Here is a 15,534-nt window from a genome sequence, read left to right as displayed (position 1 = left end):
AAGATGGGTCGATTTCAGATTAGATATTAAAGGTGAAATGACATGTAAAACCACATGTTGAGTGCAGGGCCATGTTTGATTTTTCACCAACAAACTGAAGCCTTATCATTTAAGAGGTACATGTTGGCCAAAGGGGTATCATGTGGCAAGAGATGAAGCCAAACACCCCCAGTCAGAAGTAGGGGGGTCTGTTTCTCAATTAGTTTTGTAAGACTATTTATGAGACTGGAACGGTGGCAACATCACATTCGTATCACATGCTTGTGTGTCAGAAGAAAATTGCTGCTTGTCTTTATTCATGAGAAATGCCAAAATGATAGAAATTGACTCATTGCGGAAACTTTTTTTTTTTTTTAAAGCTGTGCCATGTTGCCGGCGAGTTGTGACACCCTGTGAAGAATCCTGCAGAATAAAGACGGGTAGGTACGGACATTGAAAACTCAGTTTTAGAAGAATGAACACAGTAGTCAGAATATGGCTTTAAATGAAACCGTCTTTATTAAGTAACTTTAATATCAGAAAAATAAAACTCTTAAATTCTCTTTACAGCAAATATATAATATCAGTGCTTTGGCCGCAATAACTTAAAAGGCCGTTATAAAATATAGTCTGCTTTTAAACTCCTGACTCAATTTGAAGAATTTATATGCCATAAGACTCCCCCTACATATACATAACAAAACTGTAGTAAAATTAGCAAATACTTTGAACTGTTGGTACAGCTTAACAATATATGAATTTATATATAGATAATCTAAGATACATTTTACAGTATACCGTTCTTAATTTGGTGGCGTACAGACATGACAGGCAGCTTGAATCCTTGGCCTTTGTACAGTTGCAGTGTGACGTTTTACATTGGCGTTACATTATGAAGACATGCTCGTGATGCACATTCCATTTTCACTAAGTTAAACGGCAGCTATCAATACTATTATCATCAATACTGTAAACTAATAACTAGACTACAAGCAGATAGCACTGACTTCCTCCTGCAACATTTCTGGGTGTCCAACTCTTCATTCACTCAGAGTAAAGTAAAAAAAAAATTAGAAATCTTATTGTAAACATTTTAATATAGATATATATTTATGTATATATATGAAATGTAACAAAATAAAAATAAGTTCTGTATATTCATCAGTCATTAACAGTAATAATACATACACAAAAATGTCTATAGATCCATGTCGATAAAGTGAGGGCCGACAGCGTATTGCATTTCCTTAGAAAGAGAGCAAAGAGATCGACCGTCTTTGAGCAGAGAAGTCAAATCAAAAGGACGGAGAGAGGACCAGAGAGGGCAAAAGCAGGTGTGGGTTTTTTTTGCACTTCTGAGACTTGTTTGGTTCCATTTCCTCAAGAGAACTCAAACCAAAATGTAGGAAACAGAGCTAAGCAATGGAAAAACTCCCAAATACTGTTTACAGCTGGAATGCTGGAGGGACCGGGGTTCAAAGTCCATGCAGTAAAGAAACAGTATGACCTTGTGTAGTGTCAGCACAGTCCAAGCTGAAATCAAACCAGTTGCTTTCCCTTCAAAATGTCCTGTCAACTCATTTAATCCTGTCAAACAAAGTCCAGAGACACTGGTGTTTAAAGCTAACATTTTGAGATGATTTCCACCAAATTGTACCCTTTTCTTACATTTCCAGGTAGAGAAACAGACACAAGGGGAGACTGATCAAATCTTTAGGTTCTGCAGTCCCCTCTAGTCATGCACGTGATAAGATTAGGACAAAAGCAAGTTCAGATGATGGAACATGAAAAGCAAAGTGTGTACCATGGAAACTTCTTATTGATGCGTCAAAGCAGGTAAGAAAGAGAAATGTAGAGAAAAAGCAAAAGGAATATGTCCGTCTCCAATTTTAAGACCGATATTGTTTGAGCTCTGCAATTAAAACCCGAGGAGTTTAGTCTATCTAGTGCTTCCTGGAGTAGTTAACAGACTGAGACCGTTTTTGCATAGGCCTGGTAGACAAGACATGGGATTAAATAATGGAGTTATTCTATTCCCTGCTTCCCAACAGAGACATAAAAATGGCTTTGATATGACGGCCACAGGGTGGAGCAGTACAACGTGGAAGAACATTCAAGTGAAATGAAGGATACTATTGAGATGTTTGATAAGTCAGCTGGCCGCTTGTACAGTACAGCTTTTTGTTCCAGGTTCCAGCCGTCTTTCATAGTATGAATTTCAGCTCTTTTGGCTCCCAGGTTGAGGTGTAACTTTTAATCAGCCTTACCTTCTAAAGTGTCTGCAATACAGGGAAGGAGGAATGTTACCAAATATAGGAGCTGTGCATATCTTTCTAGCTGAAAACCAGAAAACGGTTTCCCAAACAAGAATATCACAGATGTAAAATAATGGGGGGGCAAAGAATGGGAGAGAATTCAAAACAAAAATCAACTAAATGGAGGAGTTGGACGCTCATAAGTATAAAATAATGATGGTAAATACTTGTGAAAGGCTCAGCAATAACGGAAGCAAAAAAATCCCTGTGATATCACCTTTGATCCACAAAGACATATTTAAAAGACTGATCTTGAACAAATACATTAAGACGTCAGTCTGTCAGCTTGTGATCTTTAGAGCTAAATTCTGGATTTGTCGATAGTGCTGTCACTCAATTATAGGCTTTCATAAAGGCCACACGTTTGTTTTAAGACAGAGCAACTTTAAGCCAGCTGAACTAGTTTTTTTTGTTTACTCTGAACAGAATTAGGCACAAGTTTACCGTAAACACTTAATTTAAGTAAAAATGGAAAGCAACGTGGCAATACTGAAGTAGTAGAACATCCTGGTACTCTGAGAAAGAGTGGTTACACTCTTAGAATCTGGATAAAAACAATAAAAAAAACTTGAGGCAAAAAGAGGTTGCCATTGGAGTGTCACAACTTTATGGTTCAGCTTTCTGTGGATGTGTTCGCAGGTGTATCAAAATAATGTTAATATCAGTGACACACAATATTCTGCTTTATGATCTGGAGGATGTAAACATCAGATCTTGTTTAAAAGGAGCAAAGATACACTAAGCTAGCCTCATAGTATTTATGCAAATGATCTAGGATAAAATGGCCAGATGATGTGGCTTATTTTAGTTATATCCAATTAACTTGAGTAGGCATTGAAATTCCTAACCAGGAGAATACTATTCATTTATACATATTCATAGAAGGGACTAACTATATGTAAACATGTTCTTCTCTTCGTCAAAGTTTCAGTGAGCACGGTTACCAAAAGGCAAAGGGCTGGGCCATATTTAAAAACAATAAAACCATATCTAGCAGCAAATTTTTTTTAAAAATGGATAGAAACTTTTGAGATGCAAACAAAAAATTACTAGCATAAAAGCCAACATTATGTATCTAATAAAATTCAAAATTCATTTAAATTTTTTATAAAATATAGGTAGGCAAACATTTATAACTAGATGTTTTGGGGAGAAAGTGTCAATCAATAATCATGATGAGCAAAAAAATATATTTATATCCACCCACCCCCACCCCCCCATGCTACACAGAGGGTTTCTAACCCTCCCATTGATCAACCAATCAATCAAGGAAGAAGACTTCACAATAACAGGCACATGAACGGGCTGAAGACCGTAACCCATGCCCTAAACACGTCATTCCTTATTCACTTATTCTTCCCCACCTTGTCAACCAAACGCCTACTTGGACAAACCTGGGGCAAGGAAACACTTAGACAATGATATGGGTTCAGTTTTGTAAATACCCCCATACGATTTATGAGTTGGAAGTGTTTGGGTGGCTGATCCCACATCAGCCGCTGGAGTTAAATGGATTAAACTCACATGTTGCGGAGCTGAATGGCCTGCGTGACCGGGAACAGACACACAGGGCAAACAGCATCTGGACCCTGGCATATGTGGGTGGCACAATCAAGACAGAAGAGGTTGTGGCCACAGGGAACCAGGGCGGCCACCACCTGGTTATCCATACAGTGGATACACACTTCCTGTGCTCTCCCTACTGATCCCAGCCCCGGTCGATAAGAAAGGGAGGATTCAGGAGGGGAGGATGAGGAGGTGGTGCTTTCACTGGATGAGGAGAAGGCCGAGCTGTAGGAGGGGAACCTCTGGGCGTCTAGGGTCCCTGCCAAGCCGAAAGCCCCCCGGTGAACACGCTGTGCCTGAGGGTGCTCCAAGGCTTCTGTTCCAGAGAAGGTTGGAGAGAGCCGGGGTGTCCCAGGCTGACTCGTCTGGAGGCAGTGAAGAGAACAGTCTTTAGATTTCAGTCATTATTGCATATAAAAGATCTATTTTAAAACAAAAGGTTCACTATTTCTTAATCAAAGTGATGAACCATTTATTAATTTGCTGGGCTTTTCTGGGTCATTTGTTGTGACTCTTTTCAAGAAATGAGCACTTACACAGGCACCGTTTAATCGGGTAGACTTGTGTCTGATGTTGTTCCACGTTTAAATTTAAAAGAGGTAGATTTTATATTTGACTATCAGTTGGTGTATGCAAAACTGTGACCCAGGCATTTCTCTTACCTGAGACTGACGGGCATCAAAGGCCTGGGGGGGCTGTTGGTCCACATAGGGGCTCCAGATCTGTGGCTGTGTTGGTGGCTGTGACACCTGGGCAGTGGAGATGGTTAGTGGGTCAAATCCTGAGGAGGAGCCTCCACCTCCCAGGCTGACAAGCTCCTCAGACCCCACAGGAAGGAGGCTCTCGCCAAACCAGAAACTGGCACTGCCATTACTGTTGTTGTTGTTATTAGCATTGGCATTATACGGACAGGTCGGGCTAAAATCAGCCATTCGGTTAGCATTCCCGCTGCCGTAGAAAGAATCAGCTGAGCTGGAGCCACTGCCCAGGGAACTGGAGCTGTCGTTGCGGTAGGTGGAAGACATTCTGACACTGCTGTTAATATTGCTATTGACTCGTGGAGTACCATTGGCGCTCAGTGGTACCACACCACCACCACCACCACCACCACCACCACCACCACCACCACCACCACCTGCACCAGCACCACCACCACCACCACCACCACCAGCACCACCACCACCACCACCACCACCTGGTGATGATGCACCAGCATGGAGCCATCCAGCCTCGCCCAACCCAGCTAGTGTAGCAGAGGTCTCAAAGCTGACGTCAGTCCCGTTGAATTGAAAGTCATTATTGTCTGCACCAGGAGCCTCAATGCCCCCACAGGTTCCTGTGCGCAGGGCGATGTGCGCCTCAATCTCATCCCTTGCACGGTCCACGTTCTCAGGCATCCCGGTGACCTCAAACACCGGCTCTTTGTCACGACTCGGTGTCACAATGTAGGTGTGGGTCTGCTGCTGAATACGCTTAATCGTTGCACCTAAAAGACACAAAAAGATCAATACCCTTTGTATTCTCTGGTCAAATTGTATCATGAGTGTCAAGACTTAGATTCACATAAGAAATGTGAGGGTGATCATGTGACAACCTACAAAAGTAAATTAATTGGAAGATTCAAGACTAAATCAACAGTTGCAGAAGACATTGATGGCACTTAAAACATTAATTCAATATAGAAAAAAAGAGAGCGTGCTACAAGGTGGCTTCTGACTTATTGTGAATTTTTTTTTGGCAAAGTTTGACTAAAAAGCTTCACTGTCATATTAATGATGATGTTTTCAGTAATTACACTCGCTTTTCCTCCAACATTGGAAATAGATTGAACGCAGCTGTGCAGTAATTATAGAAATGATTTGCAGGTTGTCTTGGTGAGTCATCTGGCTAAAGCATACACCACTCAACCACCAGGCTGTGTGTTTCAGTCTAGTGTGGGAACCATTTTGAATGTCAATATTATATTTGAATTAGAATAGATGTATTTCATTTGTATTGCACAAGGATTCCTTCACTTTTCCATCCTGATGAATTTTTCGTACTCTTTACTCATTCCTCTCTTGCCTTGTGGCACATGGCTGAGAAGCGCTGCATTTCAATTTACAAATCAACCCCAGGGCTCTCTGACACTAAGGTGGTAATGTCAACAGGGCAAGGGGTTAAAGACACTGAGCAAAATAAAACCTACTGGAGTAGAGCAGTGTGTGAATGGTCTTTTGTTTTTTTCAAACCTAGAGGATACTTTTTAAAACAAGACATTTAATTCCTTGCAAATGCAAAAAAGCCCACATCAAAATAGATTTAAAGTATGAGTCAATACAAACTATTACTTAAGTTAGAAAATACATATAAATGTTACTATAGGAATAAAACAAAGACCCACCTTTGGGACCCACAACCAGCCCTACAACACGATATGGTACCCGCACCTGTAGGATAAAATTGAAACATAGTAACTTATTTACACAAATTAGAAACGCAACCAAAATCATAAACCATAGCATTCTTCCCTTTTTTAACAAATATTCCTGCATAGAAAACCAATACAACACTTAAACAACTACTCTGTATGTGATTCACAGCACCAGCATGTGTGTGTTATATCTTAAACACATTGACTCATAATCACGTGCTTGCTGACCTGAATGGTTGTCTGTCCAGGAAGAGAAGGGGTCCCAGGACCAGTCACGGCAGACAGAGTACCAGTCTTGTTCCGAGAGGCTCTGATTAGGGAGAAATGCTCAGCTGCAGACAGGATCTCCCTCTTTGCCATGGCCACATCTTCTTTGCGTCCAGTCACAACAAAGACAGGCTGCTCTCCCCTCACTGGTGTCTTAATGTAGGTGTTGGTCTTGGCTCTTAGTGCCTTAATCTTACAGCCTGGTGGGTGGGTGAATTAAGAGAAGGAGGAGAGGGAAGGGGAAACGTTAGACTATATATGCATCAGATTTAAATAGTAAGAATAATAAAATAAAACTACAAAGAAGGCATTAAACTTTGATATCTCCACATTGACCTAATAAAAGACCATACCACGTGAAGTTTCAGCCTCTCGTCCCTAATGCCATTTAAAAGTTGCATAGCTTATACATTAAATATTCCCTTTAGCTGTGGTTGAGAGTCCAGCATCATTACCAGAGCCATTTCCTGTTGTTGTCAACACTGCAGCCTGTGCACCCTCCCCCAACTGCTTTCATATATACGACATAACAACACTCCCAAACCCCCATAATTGAGCTGTGCAGTGTGTTTAAAAACACCAGATAAGTGCTTTTGACAACTTGAAAAAGCCGCTCGTTTCCAGTGGAACCCAAATGTCTTCGTTATGTCACAGAGCTAACTATAACCCACAGCTGATGTGGCAAAGCAATGGAGACTAGCACACCGCTCTCCATGGTCTTCTCAGAGACAAAGACCAGCCTGCTTTAGCTCGACATGGCACACGCTCACTGTCAAGATAGCCCAGACACACATACTGTCTTTACACGAATATGTTGTCATAACGAGAGGACATAGGGGGCATGGGCTGTCTGAAAAAAACTTATGATGTAAACTTTTTTATGAGCGCGTTGGAGGGTAATGATGACCCACTTATGAGTGCTAAGCTAGTAGGTTTCAAGCTAACATAAAGTGCTATGGCAGGAGATATTAAATACGAGTTCATTGTGATTATTGGCGTTTAGACCAGGGAGCTCAAAGAAACACGCATAAATGTTTTCTATATATGAAAATAATAAAACTGGAGGGGGAATCTGTATTATGTGAAACAGCGCATGCTTGATTCTAATACTAACGTGAGGTCCCACTTGAAAAAAAAACTTTAAATTGAATTAGATAATTAATCTAAACTATATATATTTGGACTGTATCATTGCTATTTTGCATACTAAACCTAGAGTCCCAACTATCGGAACAGATCATGTTGTTTTTGATTACTTTAACTCTTCCCAAAATATCTTTCTAGCAACTTTCGTCCAAACTCTCATTAGCTACTTAGCATCAGCTAGCTCTATTGTTCTAACCAAAACCACCCGAAAGACAAGAAACACTCACCCTGCCTTCCCACGATCTCTGCGACGTGCTCAGAGCTCGGCACGGCCACACACTCGGTCGTGTTGACGCTCTTTCTCCGTGCTAGCAGCGAGGATTCGGCCTCATAGCCCGGTTCCCCGTAGCCGCCGGACGGCAGCATGCTAGCCGGTGGCAGGGTGCCGACTCTGGTATCATCCCGCTCGTCTCCGTTGTACAACAAAACCGTCTCCACGTGCTGTGGTTCCATCCCGGACGACATCATGGAGCTACCCGGCCCCGATGTAAGATGTTGGGGGCGGTGGGCCTGCGCTAGATATGAACCAGCGTTGCAACCCGAATCGGCGGTGGCTACCAAGTCTAGCTCTCCGTCCTCGGGCGCTGTGTTCACTTCATCTCCCGAGGGCGGCCGATGCATGGGCAGGGGCTTCAGGTCGAGGACGGTACCGAGGAGGTTGAAATGGGACACGGTGGGGAGCTGTTGGTGGTGGTGGAAGGAGAGAGTCTCATCTGGTTGTTCGGGGGTCTGGCTCTGGGTGCCGTGGTGCTCCTCGAGGCCCATACCGGCGAAAGCGTGCACTAGCGGCGGCGGGACCTCGGACTCTCCCTCGTCGGCCTCCAGCAAAGACGTGCTACTGGGCATGATAGAAACTTTTTGAGTATATTGCTGCTGACCAGTAATAGATACGAATTAAGAATCACGTTTGCTTTGGTGGATCAAAAAAAATAAAAAGCGACCAGCGCCTGTCGGTTGAAATGTGTGGCTTTTGTTTTGTCTCTCCAGCTCTCCATGCAGCCCTCCCCACTCTGTAATCTCGTACGACCCATTCACGCGAGACTTTGTTTTTGGGTCAGACGTGTATTCACTGCTATCAAGAAGACGCACTCAGCGCGCATCACGCTGGGGAGTGAACTGAGTTCATCATCGCAGTTATACAATTGTACGTGTTTTCCTACCAACCCGTTAACATTCGTTGATTCATAAAATGGATGGACTGACTTCATGTCTTCATGTTTAGGTCATAGCAAGTGTCTGTTTTATGGAAATAAGGTGGCACGGTATTTTAAAAGCAAATAATAACAACAATCTGAAGTTAACCTGATTAGATTAACTCTTTTCTCGGACGTAAATGTACATAGATTTAATTCTTGTACAATACTTCGGCATAATCACCACAAGTGTGCTTGTATAGATCAGAGCAGAGACCCGTGTATCACGGAGTCTGCCAGACCCAATAGACATTGAAAGGCAGCAATTTAAGGATATCATGACAACACATCCCCAGTATCCCCATAATGAAACCCGCAATTCCTCTTGTTTTTTCTCTCTTTTGTGTTGTTTTTTTTTGTGCGTGATTGTGTGTATTTTAGTTATCGACGGTCAAAAAGACTTCACTGCACGTGTTGGGTAGTTCTCAACTAAAATAATGTACAGAGTTCCTGTATGTCTTTACTCAGCCTTTCCATATATAATTAAAAATAAGAGTACTTTTTTTCCCATATTCTTTTTATTGTTTTCACAGTTTTACAAGGAAATAAGGAAATACAATTACAAGTTACACACACATAAACTTATCAAATCAAACATGGATGTTTTTCCAAGAGAGACCTATAACTCTTTTTGCCAATATAAAGATATATATCTACAAATATTCGTTGCTTCTTGTTTACATGCAAATTATCTGGGTATAAACCTAAAAGAAACAGCTGTGAGATTAAGGGTACGAGAGTACATTTTATTTGTATCAAATACATTTGGGATGTACCGGTCTCAAAATAAAAGTATGGTACATTGGCAACTGTTCCATTAAATAGTATTTCAGGCGCAGTGTTAATTCTAACCAAGATGTGATAAATAACTAGCAGCCACGTTGGAGCGTGTTGCATCCGGAAGATGTAACTCAGATGATCTTTTCCTATTCTTTGTTTTTAACTAATCGGAGGAGATTGGGGGCGGGCTTAATACAGATGACGGCCAATGGGGTGTCACGCTTGTAACAGGTTACGTAGCATTAGTCACATCCGGGTGAGCATATCAAGGTAAGAAACGTAAGCTAATGCTGACTGAGACTAAATCATAATTTCACGTATAGTATTGTTTGAATTTTCCCAAAATGTGATACCTAAAGTCCTCCTATAATACATTGATACATTAAGGCGAATGTAAAAACAACCCAGGCGGTTCAGTTGTTTAAAATGGAAAGCCAGCCTGCTAGGTAGTTAGCTGAAGCTAATATCTGTCGTTCATAGAGATGTCCGGGTGTGCTTTGTCTTATAGTCTCTCTGCGACCCTTTTTCATTTTGATGTTTGCTCATGTGTGTTTCTGCAGGTCCACGTACAGGTTTGCGGGTTGAAGCTTTGCTCTTGGACATCAGGATGTACGGCTCCGTGAGGGTGTTGTTGAAGGTGCTGTGGGCCCAGTTGCTCTGTGGGTGGGTTCTGGGCTCAGAGCTGACGTTTGAGCTGCCAGACAACGCTAAACAATGTTTCTACGAGGACATCATCATGGGCACCAAGTGCACACTGGAGTTTCAGGTATGATGAGCGTCATCAGGACACTTAGATCCGATGGGTGATAAGAGGGTGTCATTTTGTAGCAGTCCAGACTAACATATTGTTAACAGTCACAGGATTATTAACATTGATATCCCTAGACTACAACCAGCTTCATTTGTCTGATTGGTCAATACGTGGTAAACTATATATTAAACAAAGTTCTTTGTGTCCTCCACACATTTAAGTGTTGCTGGCTAAACCAAACACACTTTGTTTGCAGAAGCTACATTTTAATTTGTCCAATCCAATCCACTTTATTTATATAGCACATTTTTAAAACAGCAAGGTTACCAAAGTGCTGCACAACAAATACAAACAGTAGAAATAAAAATAGTTACATTTAAAATAAATTAAATTAAAAGACAAACAAAGACCAACACAAACTATTATGCTGTAATAAAAGCCAAGGAGTAAATTAGTTTTAAGATGGTTTTTTTTTGTGTGGACCCCAGGAAGACTATAGCAACCACAATGTGGAAGCTAACGGGGATCCCAATAAATAAAGAAAATAAAGACGTGATTTAAAAGTATTTATAACATCATCTAATACATTATAATGATGCACTACTAAAGGGGACCGCATTTTATAACAATATGAATATTATAAATCATGTCTTATCAGTGAGCTTTGTGAGGGCATGTTTTGCGGCTTTATCATTCATTTGATTTAGTTAAGTCAGTCAAGTTATCCCATAGTCTTTATCATTGGTCTAACATCACAGCTATAAAGCGATCTTCTCGTTTTTCTTCAAACAGCTGTCAAAGCTTCCTCGATTATATTAACCTTTGTGTTTTGTATGTCTGTCTATATCTGTGATTAGATCATCCTTGATTTAAAATTCAATAGTAGTACCACTTTCGCTGTGCTTAGCAAAAGCTATTTTTTTATAATCCTCTTAGTCTGTATTTTGACATAAGCAAAGTTTTTTATTAGTCATAGATTTCATGCATAGATATCACTACAGTCTGTCAAAGTTGCTGTGGTTAGTACTACTTGATGCAGTTTGTAATAATTAGAAATATAACATGTTTAGTTAAAAATTGAATATGCAATGATACTGAATAGAAGTCCTCTTGTTTTTTTTGTTTTTTTTCCCAGGTGGTGACAGGCGGCCATTATGATGTGGACTGTCGTTTGGAAGACCCAGAAGGCACTACCCTCTATAAGGAGATGAAGAAGCAATATGACAGCTTTACATTTACAGCAGCCAAAAATGGCACCTACAAGTTCTGCTTCAGTAATGAGTTCTCCACCTTCACACACAAGACTGTTTACTTTGACTTCCAGGTTGGGGATGACCCTCCACTCTTCCCCAACGAAAACAGAGTCACTGCTCTCACCCAGGTGAGCTGTGTGTGTGAGCATGCAAAAGCTAATGTATTACCATGTTTGTCATGGAGAGAATGTTTTCTGTCTTTTGAATCAGGTAAATTTACTGTTAGGCAGAATTACAACATTTTAGAGGCTCATTTTCCAGACAGGTTTTTTTCCATACCTGTCCCACTCTATGGTTTCATTTCCTTGTTGGGTTAGTACAGCTAACACAATTTGAGTTCTGTTTAGTACACGTGGTTTAAAACTCTGCAAATCCCCAGCATGGCTCCACCGAGTCTGACTCTAAAAGCAGTTTAACCTGCTATCATGGCCGAAACACGTCTGTGCTCTCTCAACTCTGCATACTCATCTGTTATCATTGTGTGTTATGTACACATTTTGTAAACTCAATGACATCATGTTTTAATCTCCTAAGTTATTTAGCACCTAAATCTGGGTAGTATTTGCACCTACAGCTGATGCACATTTTAATACATCAAAACATTCTGCAAGGTTGTTGTGCCTTTTATGTTATTTTTAGAATTTGCCTACAGAATATTTAAAACCAGTAAAATAAAATAAAATTATTCATTGGTGCAATTACAAGAAAACCAAGTCAGGAAAAAGTGTTTTCAACTGCTGCTTCAGATGTTAACAGTTGTGGCGCTAAAAAAGCTGAAAGACTCCCAATATTTTGTCTTAATTTTAGTCTACTGAGTATTGTAATCAGAGTTAAATTCAGATCCTTGTTAGTTGCCAATCATTAAGTTCAGCCCACAGTCAAATGTTTTATATCTGTCCTAACCTATATTATTTTACCATTTGCAGATGGAATCAGCATGTGTGTCCATCCACGAGGCCCTGAAATCTGTTATTGACTACCAGACACACTTCCGTCTCCGTGAAGCTCAGGGCCGCAGTCGTGCCGAGGACCTCAACACTCGAGTTGCTTTCTGGTCCATTGGAGAAGCGATTATCCTTCTGGTGGTCAGCATCAGTCAGGTGGTCCTGCTGAGAAGCTTCTTCTCTGACAAGAAGACCACCACAACACGTGTCGGATCGTAACAGTTTCTGAACCCTGGGATCTGATCCATCATTTTCTTCATCTGTACCAGGGCTCATGTGCATAGAGATAGTTAAATATCAGTGCCAATCTGAAATGATCAAACTGCCAGGTCTCTTGTCACCTTGATAATGCACCGATATTCTGACTTGACTTTATGCAAATGAGTCTTGAGCAAGGTTATATGTGTTAGAACTGTATTTGAGGGGTAAAGCAGGAAACCTGAGGAGAGGTTTGCTTGTGTTGCTTGTAACCATTGGAAGCACTTCAAGCAGTTGGTTGTTTAGTAAAAGCCGCCCTTGAATACTTAAATATCTGAAATTATTTCTAAATGTGTTCTTATTTTATTTTGAGTCATTTTGTACCCCTAATCTGTTCGTTCTCTAGCCTAAATCTTGATCTGATATATCCAAGGGAGTGGAAGTTGTGACATAACATACTCAGTAGAGATGTAGAGATGGGGATTTATTTCCTCAACTGCACAGTATTGGGTCTTTAAAACCACTCAGGCAAAAAAAAAGGTTGTATTTCAGTTGAGGTTGCATTTGGTTATATTATTTTTATTTTTATTGTCATTAAACTCCACTTTGAGAGTGAGAAAGACTAGATAATGTGTTTGCTTTTACCAGCTTTGTCATTTTAGAAGTCATTGGGGAATACACTGAACAGAGTTTGGGCCATCTTTAATCTAACAGTTACTGAAAACAGTTTACATTTGGGTTGAATGATTGAAATTGGAAATGCATATGTTCCTCCCCGGAGAAACTGACCTTAAATTAAACTAATCTGTTTTGAATTTGGACTGAAGTATCTCCTAAAATTCATCACCTGACTCTGTGTAGGTGAAAAATGAACTGTAATATTCTAGTGTTTGGAAATGGTGCATTTTATGTGGTCAGTGGAAACACCAGCAATGATCTGTGCACCAATAGTTATGAAAAGTATGTATTTTACTGTTTCCTTAGCAATGTTAAATCATATTCTGTCTTTGCTGTTTGAAGTGTAACATCTTATTTTCTGGTGGGCTGACATTGTCCTTTTAGTTTTAAATTATCACTGTTGTAAAAATTCATATTTTGCAAAGTATTGCTTCAATATAAGATAATTCTGGACTCTGAGTTGTAGCTGTAATATGAGAATTTCCTCCCCCTCTCACTCAAATCAAATCCTGAAGGGACTAGGTCTAAGAAACAAACTTGATGACTACTATGGCCTGTTATGGCTTATTTCAATATTATTTTTAAGTTCATTGTAATCTTATTTTCAAAGCATTACTTAGAGAAAACCTAAATGTGCCAGTTCAGACACAAAATTGCATTGTGAGAACAGTGTACGAAATTAAAAGTTAAGCACCTACACCAACTTAACTTAATCTAAAGAGAAGGTTAAACACAAAAAATAACCTTCAATGTACTTTTTTAAAATATAGCCACGTGTTACTGTGCTTGGCTCAGTTTCTGTCTTTCTCACTATTTGCTAGTTGTCAGTTTTGGAAAAAGTGCACCTCAGTTTGTGCACTGACAGGTCATGTTTGGACACAAATTCAGTGCTGAGGCATTCTGGGAACATGTTAAGTTATTGGGATGGCTTAATAAACTTTCTGTTAAAATTGAGTATACCTTTATTTTATATCATGAATAGTCTACAGTTTTTCAAGAGGGTTGTTTGAATTAGGAAACACTTCTTGGTAATGCTTCTTTCATCCTGTGGGGAGTGATATAGTCAAGGCCACCACAGACAGCTCTGCATCCATATAAAGTATCAGATTTTCCTGTATTATGCACATAGACAGGAGGAAGTTTAATGTTTTGGGGGTTTTTTTCAGACTTTATTTTTCTTGTTTTGTAACAAATATTTTACATCAATACTGAAAACATAACACAGACAGGGTCATCATCATGAGTGAGGTAAAATGCTTGACATGATATACCACAGTAAGGGACAGAGAGGAGTAAAACAAACAAACAAACAAATAGTGGGATGGCGAGCTGTTATTCAACAGCATGCATGTCTAGTTCTTAAGTGTCTGAGAATTTCTTTATAATCCTTAAGGTCCTGCCAGTTCAAGGTGGTCCACAGGAGGCACAAACAAGACATTTTCCACAGCAGAACATATGAAAATATAGACATCATTACACATCCATATAAGTTGTCCAGTTCTTCCAATATTTTTCCCCTTTTTTCGTTGCATGTCTGAGTGAGAAAGTCAGTTGTTCCATACAATAAATTTCTTGAATAATTTATTTCCTTTCATTGATTGTTGGAGATTCTTTATTAGTTAAATGTTTCTTTTTATCGGCTGAGCTTATTCTCCCTTTGTCCTGATATCTGTTAAATCCAGTGGTGGACAAAGTACACATCTTCATTACTTAAGTCAAAGTATAGATACTCCTGATCAAATATTACTCCAATACAAGTGAAAGTTGCTCTGTCAAATTATTACTTGGTTTAAAGTCCTGAAGTACTTTCTTTTAAAAATACTTAAGTATTCAAAGTACTTAGTATAGTATAATATCTCAAAACGTTGTATTTTCACAAAGCATGAGTGCAGTCAGGAATACATAGGAGTAAATTCTGTTGCATCATGTTTATTTAGAAACCATTACTTGAAATCTTTAAAAACTATATCATGGAATAAAAACAGCAACTAAGTTACTCCAAGCACAGACAACTTAGTTTGAAATGTTCATCTGGAATGAAACAAACGTTA

At 39.9% G+C, this 15,534-nt stretch overlaps 2 protein-coding genes across 3 annotated transcripts; one reads left to right on the top strand and one right to left on the bottom strand.

Annotated features, from left to right (window-relative positions):
* Window positions 1-473: 473 nt before the first annotated feature.
* Window positions 474-8,740, bottom strand: LOC117818650 (RNA-binding protein MEX3B-like). Its single transcript, XM_034691606.1, has 5 exons — window positions 7,914-8,740; window positions 6,502-6,740; window positions 6,244-6,289; window positions 4,523-5,346; window positions 474-4,225 (listed from the first exon to the last, which is right to left on the bottom strand). Exons 1-5 carry the CDS (start codon window positions 8,530-8,532, stop codon window positions 3,815-3,817), a joined length of 2,139 nt encoding a protein of 712 aa, XP_034547497.1. The 5' UTR covers window positions 8,533-8,740; the 3' UTR covers window positions 474-3,814.
* A 1,058-nt stretch (window positions 8,741-9,798) lies between these two features.
* Window positions 9,799-14,437, top strand: tmed7 (transmembrane p24 trafficking protein 7). 2 transcript variants are annotated; one of them, XM_034691744.1, is made up of 4 exons: window positions 9,799-9,929; window positions 10,220-10,425; window positions 11,546-11,791; window positions 12,590-14,437. In XM_034691744.1, exons 2-4 carry the CDS (start codon window positions 10,267-10,269, stop codon window positions 12,824-12,826), a joined length of 642 nt encoding a protein of 213 aa, XP_034547635.1. In that variant the 5' UTR covers window positions 9,799-9,929; window positions 10,220-10,266; the 3' UTR covers window positions 12,827-14,437. The 2 variants fall into 2 exon arrangements, with proteins under 2 accessions (XP_034547635.1, XP_034547636.1); XM_034691745.1 differs by lacking the exon at window positions 9,799-9,929 and adding an exon at window positions 9,949-10,105.
* Window positions 14,438-15,534: the final 1,097 nt, after the last annotated feature.

This window comes from Notolabrus celidotus, chromosome 9 (assembly GCF_009762535.1).
Source record: "Notolabrus celidotus isolate fNotCel1 chromosome 9, fNotCel1.pri, whole genome shotgun sequence".
Taxonomy (NCBI): Eukaryota; Metazoa; Chordata; class Actinopteri; order Labriformes; family Labridae; genus Notolabrus; species Notolabrus celidotus.
This window is presented reverse-complemented; position numbering and strand designations above follow the sequence as displayed.